The sequence below is a fragment of the Aegilops tauschii genome, chromosome 4, assembly GCF_002575655.3.
Source record: "Aegilops tauschii subsp. strangulata cultivar AL8/78 chromosome 4, Aet v6.0, whole genome shotgun sequence".
NCBI classification, from domain to species: Eukaryota; Viridiplantae; Streptophyta; class Magnoliopsida; order Poales; family Poaceae; genus Aegilops; species Aegilops tauschii.
In genome coordinates, this window is record NC_053038.3 from 518,206,920 (window position 1) to 518,218,364 (window position 11,445).

Here is an 11,445-nt window from a genome sequence, read left to right on the forward strand (position 1 = left end):
CATCAAAGACCATGCAAACTCAATCGCGCCTGACACTTTGGGAACGAGGGAGTGCCTGTACTAGTGTACGTACCACCTGTTAGTAATTAGCTAGCAAATAACCACCACATCTGTGTGTGCAACCAAGTTTGGATGTATGAGTGAATGGCCATGTTGTTGATCTGGTAGAGCACAGGATGTATTAGATTTCTGAGCCATCATTTAAGAAGCACATTTTCTTTCCGCATCATGTCCTTTTCACTCTCAACAGACCTGACCGCTGGTGCCTAACTTCCAGCACAAATTTAGAACAACCCAACCACTCTTTCATTCCTTTGGGTCCAAACATCCAATCCAAGGCAGCACGACGCTCTGGTTGCTTCTATACACTATATATATGCCCCAGTCGGGTGACCCCATACTCATTCTCATTGCAAGCACCTCGAAGATATTGTACTCCACCATGATCCTGCAAGCAAGCAAAAGGCCAAGAATGGCAATGTATTCTTCCCTTCCTGTGTACGCCATTCTTTTGCTTCTTTCTTGGACATTCAATTCGTTGCCTCTTTGTGCATCCGATAACCGGATTGTCGCTGGCAAGCCGCTCTCCCCTGGCAATGTCCTCGTCTCTCAAGATGGGGTGTTTGCCCTGGGATTCTTCTCCCCATCCAACTCCACCAAGAACTATCACTATGTTGGCATATGGTACAATCGCATGCCGGAGCGCACGGTGGTATGGGTTTCTAACCGTGCGGCTCCGATCACCACTAACCTCTCCTCTGCAAATCTTGTCGTCACCAACAACTCCGACATAGTCTTGTCTGATAGCAATGGTCGTGTCCTCTGGACAACGAACAACAGCATCAGCATGAATTCCATCTCGGTGGAAGCAGTGTTGGACAACACTGGCAACTTCATCCTTAGATCACTAGCTGACAGTGCCATACTATGGCAAAGCTTCGACCACCCCACCGACACCCTCCTACCCGGCATGAACATCAGGCTCAGCCACAACACGCTTCCACTGCAGCACCTCGTCTCTTGGAAGGCCCAACATGACCCATCCCCCGGTGAGTTCTCCTACGGCGCAGACCCTAGCAGCCTCCTCCAGTGCTTCATTTGGAATGGCTCGAGACCACACCTGCGAAGCCCGGTGTGGACAAACTACCTCTACATGGACAAATTCAACAAGTCTGCCATTTACATGGCCTTACATCACGCCGGCGATGAGGTGTACATGTCCTTCGGCATGCCGACTGGTTCCTTCATCCTGTTGGTCAGGATGCAGATTGACTACTTGGGCAAGGTAAATATACTAAGCTGGGACAGCAACATGTCAGTATGGAGAGCTCTGTATGCAGAGCCTCAACATGAGTGCAATACGTACGGCTACTGCGGTCCTTATGGTTACTGCGACAACACAGCAACCGTCCCAGTTTGCAAGTGCCTTGACGGTTTTGAGCCGAGGGATGGTAAAGGATGGATCGCCGGTAGCTTCTCACAGGGATGCCGACCGAAGGAGGTGCGAAGGTGCACCCATGGAGATGATTTCCTAGCCTTTCCAGGCATGAAGGTCCCTGACAAATTCCTTCATCTCCCGAGTAGAAGCTTTGACGAGTGCAGAGAGGACTGTAGAAGCAATTGCTCCTGCGTGGCATATGCTTACTCCAGGATGAGCAACATGGATATTGATGGAGATGACACAAGATGCTTGGTATGGATGGGAGATTTGATCGACATGGAGAACAACACTCAAGGAGGGGAGGACCTCTATGTTCGGACTAGAATATTGCAAGGTATGCATGGTTTATTGCTCCTATTTGTCTAGTTGTTTCTATATCTTTTACTAGTATGAGTTGATAGAGATAGATTCTTTTCACTTCTTTTATTTGAAGAGAATAATTGGAGAAAGAGTGCCCTCGTGTTTTTATTCAAGAAAGGAGTCTGCTATGAATGTGGTGATAAGCACTGACAATCTTTGGTTATTCTCCTTATATTAATTATTTTTTGTGCAGGTGACATGAAAAAGATCACAACCCTAGAAATTGTATTATCAGTTGTTTCAAGTTTTCTAGTACTCATATGCGTGGGGCTTATTTGCATCTATGCTTTTAGAGGTAGGAAACTATTGCTTTAGTTCTAATTTTTATGTCATCTCTAGTCCCAAGAAACTGAGGAGATAGTACTCACACTCCTTACAGGCAATCGCGGAAGCAAGGTTGTCTGGGGAAGGCTGATGCGACGGGATACAGGAAATTACAATGAGCTCGCTGATAGTAACACAGATTTTCCCATTTTTAACTTCAGGGTAATTGCTGCCGCGACAAATAATTTCACTGAATCCAACATTCTTGGCAAAGGAGGCTTTGGCAATGTTTATAAGGCAAGAAGTATTTGTACTTATAATTAGATTTCTCTCTGTTTTTTCCGAGGGAGATAGTTAGATCACTAATGGAAGATCCAACTTTCTTGACTCAATAATACCTCATGCATGTTTCAGGGAAGGTTGGAAGATGGTAGGGAAATTGCTGTGAAAAGGCTTCGTGTAGGTTCTCTCCAAGGGGCAGTGGAGTTCAAAAATGAAATAGCTCTGATTTCTAGGTTGCAACACAGAAACTTGGTCAAACTTCTAGGCTGCAGTATTCATGAAGATGAAAAGCTTTTGATTTATGAATATCTACCTAACCGAAGTTTGGATTACTTCATTTTCAGTAGGTTCTGCTCACTTGTTGCAAAATCTTTACTTTTGGTCAAACATCACTGATAAGATGATTTATCTAATTCTGTCCCTGACAGATGGTACAAGAAAATTGCTGCTAAACTGGTCCACAAGATTTAAGATAATCAGGGGTGTAGCAAGGGGCCTTCTTTATCTCCACCAAGATTCCAGATTGATGATGATTCATAGAGATCTCAAAGCAAGTAACATATTGTTGAATGCTGAGATGAGCCCCAAAATTTCTGATTTTGGTACAGCTAGGCTCTTTGGTGTCCATGAACAGGAAGGACATACCAATCAAGTTGTTGGAACATTGTGAGTAGTGAGGAATTTCATTTATGTGATCTCTCAACTTCTGTGCTTCAACTGGTTTATAATTTTAAATTTACCGCTGTTAATTGTCAAAGCAGTGGATACATGTCACCGGAATACGCAATGGAAGGTATCATCTCTGTAAAATCCGATGTTTACAGCTTTGGCGTATTACTTCTAGAGATTGTAAGTGGCATGAAGATCGGCACCACAACCCCAAGCGCACATGCACGCGCTCATAACCTTATAGATTATGTAAGTGCGTTATACTTTATTAGTGATTATGGCTGCGTGCATCTTTTGATGAAGAGGCTGGGTGTTATCTTCTTTTTCAGAAAAAAAAACTTTATTTAGTGATCAGAACTTGTTCAACTGATATGAAGGGGTGCTACTTTGTACTTAATTAATGACATGATTGGTTTATGCAGGCATGGAGCTTAAGGAAGGATGGGAAAATGATGGATCTAGTCGACTCATCTATTGTAGAGGGTTGCTCTCTCGTTGAACCTCTACGATGCATACATATCGGACTCTTGTCGGTGCAGGACGACCCAGACGCTCGCCCCCTCATGTCTTTGGTGATAGCAAGCTTGGATAACAAAGATATTGAGCTCCCACAGCCGAAAGAGCCTATGTGCTTTGCACGTCGTAACTACGGAGCTGGCGAAAGCCAAGCAGATGACCTGAGCCTCGAAAACCTCAAGGGGCGCTAGAAAACCGTTGGTCATGTCTTGTCCTTGTGACCCTAATATCTTCATGTACTTACCTGCTCGATTCTAGACTATACTAGTTGAGCTCTCTCACCGCCAGGATTGTAATTTGTGCTTGTAATCTGTATGCTTGTAACTGTAATGTGTAATACGGTTGTCCTCTTCTTGTCCTTCATTAGTTGTCTGGATAACTAAGTATTTGGAACAAGTTTTAGAAAAAATAGTTTTAAGAGGATTTTTTAGGAAAACCAGTTTTAAGTAGGTTTGTAGAGTACTTTATTTGGGCTTAAAAACTGCAAATATGGCACTAGTTTGCCTAAGACGAGTGTTGAATGGATTATCATCTCACAGCCGAATGTGCATGAGCTCATACTCGGCCTCCTGTTCTCTAAATCTTCTATTTCTTCAAAGCATTGATGCACATAATTGGTCTCCTGTTTCACGAGCGGTAGAATTGCTGGCACAGTCACCAATGGGCATAAGTTTGGTCGACGGTCCTATTTCACCTCGTCGTCGAATGAGCCGGGCCTTGATCATCGGCACGACGGCGGACGTCGCGAAAGGGTTGCGCGCTGATGAGCATCTCAAGGAGCAGCACGCGGAGGCTGTACACGTCGACGTCACTCTACGACATTTGTCTTTGGTCTCCATGAAAATAGAGTTTGGTGGATTAGGCATTCCTAACATCCATGATCTGTATATCTGCCTTTTAGGAGCCTGGTTTAGGAGATATATGCGTAGTGAAGGTAAAATTTGGAAAACTATAATAGACACTAAATACAAGCCTTTTCCAAATAACTTTTGCATCCAAAACACACTGAGGCCTCTACCTTTTTGAAAGGTGTAGTCAGGGCTTCTAAGGCCATTAAATTTGGACAGAGATGGTCTTTCGGAGATGGCAACAAAATTAGGTTCTGGGAAGACTATTGGTTAGGTTCCTTTCCATCCAATTTGAGATCTCTACTGTATTTGTAGGGAACAAGGTAAAACTGTTATGCAGGTCTCGAATGGTGAAACCCTGAAACTCAAATTCAGGAGACCCTTCTCCTCTGCTTTGATGATTTTTTGATTAGAGCTTGAAGTTATTGCTTGCAGCATAACGTATACTGGAGATAACCTTAGTTTTGCAGTATACTGCATATAAGGAACCTATACCACTAGCTCCTTGCATGCTATTATGAACTATAGGGGAGTTTCTCCTGTTTTTATTCCTGCTTTTTGACATCTTATAGTTCCTCCTAGAATCCATATCTTTCTTTAGTTAGTGTCATATAAAAAGTTATGACTAGAATCAACCTGAAGAAAAGGAATATGAATAAACTAGTTGTTTGTGTCTTTTGTACTAAACATGGGAGTGCCCCACACCTTTTCTATAATTTTATAGTTGCTAAACTTGTGTGGCAGGAAATTAGTTCTTTCTTCTCTACTCCCTCCGTCCACGAATAAGTGTACTTCTACATTTTGTTCTAAGTCAAAATTTTAAAAGTTTGACTAACTTTATAGAAAATAGTAGTAATATATATGACATAAAATTGGTATATTACAAAAGTGCTTTTCAAAAGGAACCTAGTGATATTACTTTAGTGTCATAAATGCTGCTGCTTTTCCCTATAAAGTTGATCAAAGTTTTAAAACTTTGACTTAGGACCAAAGCTAGATGTACATTTATTCACGGACGGAGGGAGTATGCAAGAGGGTAACTCTCTTGAGTCAGTTACTTCTTGTTGGGTACTCCCTCCGTCCGGGTTTACTAGGCCTAAAGACAACTTCTCTTAACCAAGACATATAGTAATTTGCTCACATTAATTCTTCCGTTCCACTCCCAATGCACTCTCTCGCATGCATGCAACCAATGAAAAAGCACGCATGAAGTGTATTAATTTCCCAGCCATGGCACCAATAACAATGGCTTTCAATGCAACCAATGAAATGGTTGCATACATGCACCTTTCCAAAACGAGGCCTTATAAAAAGGGACATGCTTGTGATGCTGAGAGGCCTAATAAACCCGGATGGAGGGAGTAGCTGGGAAGAAACTTGATTCACTGAATACAATTGTTGCTGTTATTCTCTAGGCTTTATGGAAGCATAGAAATGTATAGTTTTTAATGGTGTCGGTTGGATGTCTTTGAACCAGATTTGGACACTAATTAGTGTTAGAATTAATGGGCTAGGCCCATAGCAATTTCTGAAATCTCAAAGCCCATGTGTAAAATGGCAAGTGGTGGTGCTAAGTTTAGTCCCACCTTGGAAGTTGAAGAAGAGTTGGACCTCTTTATATAGTGGGTTCTCTCCACCACTCTAAGTGGTGTGTGAGAAGAGAAAGGGAAAACCACACGAGCGCGCTCGCTCGCCTCGCCTGGGCGAGGCGGGGCGGGGCGGGGCGGGGCGTACATGCGACATGCGCGTGAATGGTCCGCCGAAATCCGGTCCGTCTCCTTGCAGGAGCGCAGCTTCTTTTTGCCGTTTTATTTTTATGTCTTGGCAGACAAGTTTTTGATTTCTTGTCCGGTAAGTATACGAATTAGAAACCGAGTCGGTTTGGGATTGTGGTCGCGACACAATACCGCCTCTGGTCCTAATATATATACAGCTACCGGCTGCGGCCAGAGACACACCGAAAAACACCTAGGGTTTTGCCTCATCTCACAACTTGCGCCGCCATCGTAGTCTACTCCATCCCAAACGCCGGCGTGCATCGGCGCGTGGGAGAGCAGGTCTCCGGAACCGTTCGTCTTTGCGATCCTGCACCGGGAGAGGACGAATTAGGTTTTTGGGAAGCGCTGTGCGCGACTGCTCAAATTCGTCATCACGGGTCGTCTTCCGTCCAAGTCGGGCGGTGCTACTCATCGTCGTATTCATCGCCGTCAGCAGCAGATCGTCGCCAACATCGTCATCAACACTGTCGCACCCATAATAGCTAACGATCAGTACGTCCAACATCCTCTGTTCATGTCTGTTTCTACAGCTATTGTTACGTGTTTGCTGCTGTTATGCATGTCTTGCTGTTCTTCTAGTTTGCTAGATTATTGCATGCTAGTATCTCTTCTAGTCATGAATTATTTACTGGAATTAATCATGAACTTGCCTAATATTCCAACAATTAGTAGACAAGAAGCACATGCTGGTGTAGACAGATCAATTCTGCCTGCACCTTCAACGCCTTCTAGGAAGGAATGGACAACTCCTTCTAGCAAGGAATGGACAACTGGAGTGGGGGTGACAGGGCACGACACTGCTGGAGATGCCCACCCACACCTTGACAAGCATGGCGGAAGAGACACCTTGAGCCCCGCATCTACCATGGAAATCATCTGCTTGCCGCTCCCTCTGACGCCGTAGCTGTTGTCTTAGCTTGACTTCTACCGTTTTCTTGTTCCATTTAGCTCTTTGATAATTGTTGCATTGTGCTGTAGTCTTGTTAACGCTGTGCGATGCCCTTTATGTATTAAGCACATTTATGAACCATCATGTTGCTTTCGTTTTTAATTCCGCCTAGATGGTGGGATCTCTCGTCCCTAGAGTCTAGCTCATATATTTCTTGTTGAACTCTTGTGAACTAGTCCCGTTTCTTTTTCGGTATCTAAACAACGCATCTCGGTGTCTGGCTTATTTGTCCACACAACGCCATGGATTATCAGGTCACAAGCTACACGCCAGCCTGTTGTGCTGGAAGATATGCCATGGATGGTTCTAACAAACTCCATGACAAGCACGCCAAGGACTACAAATAGTTGCGGTTAGTTAGCTAGCTTTCCCTTTTTATGTCGGGCTGTTAGTTACTCCCTCCGTCCCATAATGTAAGACGTTTTTTGACACTACACTAGTATCAAAAAACGTCTTACATTATGAGACAGAAGGAGTAGTTAGCTAGCTCCGGAAGCTACTTGGACCACAAATCTTCGGCGTGCCATTTCTTAATGGAAACAATAGCTTATGTATGAACACACATTGACGACCTGTGTTTTGTGATCATGTCTATGCCATGAGCTGCTCTAACCAGGATTGGGGATAAGTTGCGTCTGGGACATATCAGCATGAACAGTAGGTTCTTTTTTTTCATGAGTTCTGTAAAAGTAGATGTTGTCTTTATTAGCTAGCATAATTTTTATCTTCCATCCATTCCACCTGAAGCATCTTGTGGTGGTATTATGTACCTAGATATTTATTCCGTTCATACTGTTCAATAATCTTGTCCAACGAAAGTGTGCACGTACATATGGGCTACGCGCTTACTAGTATTTATCATATTAGCTAGTGCCACCGTTCTTTGCCGATGGCTGTTATTCAGAACAAGTTTGCTTGGAGTCGTTTTTTATTTTAGATGTAGAATCTGATGGTTTTTGAATACCCAGGGGGACTTCCTTGCCTCCAGCCTCGTGAGGTCCACTTCTTCTATTTGATCCAAGAGTGTTGCCCCCAGCCTCATTTTTATTACGAAACGAGGCAAAAACATCCACAAAGACTGTTCACGGTGCTCAAGGGTAGCCAAGAGTAACTGCACCACAAGCTTGGCACGCACATAAAGTCTAAACTGAAATAAGCCACCAGCAGCCAAGACAACAAAAGGCAAGCAAACGACAACCTAATTTAGCCCCTCATATGCCGAAAATGCCTCTTCAAACTTTAACTCCTCACTAGGCCAATGACGTGCGTTGGAACGGGGGACCACAGGTATATATTGGTAATTTTTAGTGGCTCAACGTAACCCATATAAAAAGCTAAATATTTGTCGGGTCAAACAACTGAAAAAATAGTGCGTTATAGCAATGCTAATAGCACGCTATAGCATTTTGAGAAATGGCTTGCTAAATAAATCGATGTACAATGTCTCGCTAATAACACGCTATAGCGCCATATAGCAAGCTAATGGTGTATTTTAAGGGCCATGTTATTTTGTCATAGTACACTTTTTTTCATTAGGACAAACATACCATAACACGTCATATTAGATATCTACCGGACTTCACGTCATACTGTATTAGATATGTCTTTTGAGCCTCTTGAGGAATAAGGTAGGCAGAACCAAATTAAATCCTACTTTTTTATAAGACGAAAGAGCTTTAAAATACTTTTTCCTAGGCATTTCAAATATTTTCTTTATCCAACTATAAAATGCATAGCAATGTGGAGAACTGAACAAGGACAGGGAAAAAACCCTCACTACAACCAGTCTAAAATCAGATCAGGTCAAGCCAAATCAGGAGAAATGTGCCTAACTGTTAGGGTCACCACGAGCCCTAACAACAACAAAATGTTAAGAAAATAAAAATTAATAGTGGTATTCCTGGGTGGTTATTTTTATCCAATTAGATAGTGCAATACAGTCAGGCTCTTATCTTTCTCGGTAGCAACCGAATCTTCAAAACCCATCCATGATCGTGATTACAACCAAGATCATAAAACCCCAAATACCAGCCGCATCAGTAAATCAATGAATTTTACACAAAAGCAAAGGTAAGCCTGAAGGAAAAGGAAAGTACCACTCCCGCTTTTCAGCTATGACAAAGCTGTCGTGATCTTTTGGTTTCTGTCCCACGGCTGGGAGGCCGTAAAGCCTTCAAAGCCACGAACCCTTGAGTCCGATGGGCACAACGGCAGCCTCCAAGCTCCGGCTCGAATTTTCCTACATGAACGCAAGTGGGCGATGGCAACAAACGGCAGGCTGGATTCGTGCACATAAACAAATTTGTACAGTTTCTATCGGAGACCTGGACAGTCTTCAAGGTCACTTGTACCTAAAAGTAGTTGAAATTTGCACGATTGCTATCGGAGACATAATTTGTCCATATAAATAAATTGGCATCTTCAAGGTCAATTGTACCTGTAAGTAGTTGCTACAGGAAACCTGGAAAATCTAACATAGTTGCAAAATATTTATTTACATAATTCAAGTTAGTGTTACCATACAACAACAAAACCCACATTTTTCATGCATGCAGTGTGATCGGTTCATTCATGAGATTTGGTAATTCAACACATCATAACTCATTCAAAGGAAAACCGATCATATAAAAGATGGCATATCACGGCAAAGCATATAAAAAGAAGTCAACCAAGAATTAATCAGCAATGCATGTAGCACTCTAGCTACTATGCATATGGGAAAGTAGTGGATGCACTCACCTTCTGTGCACCATGCAGTGAACAGTAAATTCAAAAAAAAGCAAAAAGAAAAAAACTATCAAAAAATTCTGAAACTTGGTGGATGTGATTATGAGCAAATGTTTAGAAGCTTGCAAAGATTGGTCACCAAAAAACATCAAATGATCTCCATACAAAACGAAATACAAATGATACTCTGCACCCATGTTACTGTTCACATGTTTTCAGCACAAACTTTGTTTTTATATGGATTTCCTCAAATGTTATTTCACCACCAAATTTTACAAGCACCTAATACATTTGTTCATAATCACATCCATTCATAATTTTTTGAAATATTTGCAAATTTTTTGATCATGGGTCCACCGAGGGTGCAATCTGCATGGGTGCACAAAAAGAGAAGATATAAAAAACCAAAGAAAAACAAAATGAAAGGAAAGGAAAAAAGCCAGAGAAACCCGAATAAAAGTGAAGAAAAAAGAAAGAAAAGAAAAAAACAACTAAAAATTGGAAAAGAAATAAAGAAAACCGGTGCAAAAAGAAAGAAAAAAATGTAAAACCGGCTCTTGTCCTTCTAGCAGGTCGCGCCTGACTTTTAACAGGAACTAAATTTTGGCTTAGTGGTTAACAGTGCTATGAAGGAACTAGGAGATCCCAGGCTCGATCCCCCGTGTGCTCCCTTTTTTACTCTATTTCTTCCTGAAAGGATCGAGAAGAGGTGACTAGAGGGGGGGGGTGTGATTAGACCCTCAACAAGAAAAAGTAGCAGCTTTTAAGTTCTTCAAGTTAAGGTGGAATTTTAGCACATGTTTAAGCATTCAGAATACATTTCAAGCCAGCATGGCAAGAGTATGAGCAGCGGAAAGAGTAAAGCATGCTATTTGCAAGAAAGTAATGGGATGGGATTGGAGTGTGCAAACGCAATGAAGACACGAAGATTTTTGGCGTGGTTCCGATAGGTGGTGCTATCTTACGTCCACGTTGGTGGAGACTTTAACCCATGAAGGGTAAGGGCTGTGCGAGTCCACGGAGGGCTCCACCCACGAATGGTCCACGAAGAAGCAACCTTGTCTATCCCAGCATGGCCATCGCCCATGAAGGACTTGCCTCACTTGGGTAGATCTTCACGAAGTAGGCGACCTCCTTGCCCTTACAAACTCCTTGGTTCAACTCCACAATCTTGTCGGAGGCTCCCAAGTGACACCTAACCAATCTAGGAGACACCACTCTCCGAAAGGTAATGGATGGTGTGTTGATGATGAACTCCTTGCTCTTGTGCTTCAACTGATAGTCTCCCCAACACTCAACTCTCTCTCACAGATTTGGCTATGGTGGAAAGATGATTTGAGTGGAAAGCAACTTGGGGAAGACTAGAGATCAAGATTCTTGTGGTTGGATTGGAATGTCTTGGTCTCAACACATGAGTAGGTGGTTCTCTCTCAGAAAAGGAGTAGTGGAAGTGTAGGCACGTTCTGATGGCTCTCTCTTGAATAGAGAAGGGGGTGGAGGGGTATATATAGTCTCCACACAAAATCCAACCGTTACACACTTTTGACCCAACTCGGTCAGACCAAAAAGGAGAACTCGGTGAGACCGATTCAGTTCAAAATGTGAATGTCA

The 11,445-nt window shown here is 42.8% G+C and overlaps 1 protein-coding gene across 1 annotated transcript; it reads left to right on the forward strand.

Annotated features, from left to right (window-relative positions):
• The first annotated feature begins 472 nt into the window (after positions 1-472).
• On the forward strand, positions 473-3,968 carry LOC109750141 (G-type lectin S-receptor-like serine/threonine-protein kinase B120). The gene is made up of 5 exons (XM_073497412.1): positions 473-1,775; positions 1,995-2,096; positions 2,776-3,013; positions 3,109-3,265; positions 3,439-3,968. The coding sequence occupies exons 1-5, from the start codon at positions 473-475 to the stop codon at positions 3,721-3,723; spliced, it is 2,085 nt and encodes a 694-aa protein (XP_073353513.1). The 3' UTR covers positions 3,724-3,968.
• Positions 3,969-11,445: the final 7,477 nt, after the last annotated feature.

What these genes read in the sequence shown, in the direction of transcription:
- LOC109750141 (XM_073497412.1), top strand. Translation starts at nt 473, where the DNA reads ATGGCAATGTATTCTTCCCTTCCTGTGTACGCCATTCTTTTGCTTCTT. An exon ending in TTGCATCTATGCTTTTAGAG is followed by an intron (nt 2,097 to 2,775) that starts GTAGGAAACTAT and finishes TGTCCCTGACAG; the next exon opens with ATGGTACAAGAAAATTGCTG. An exon ending in AATCAAGTTGTTGGAACATT is followed by an intron (nt 3,014 to 3,108) that starts GTGAGTAGTGAG and finishes TTGTCAAAGCAG; the next exon opens with TGGATACATGTCACCGGAAT.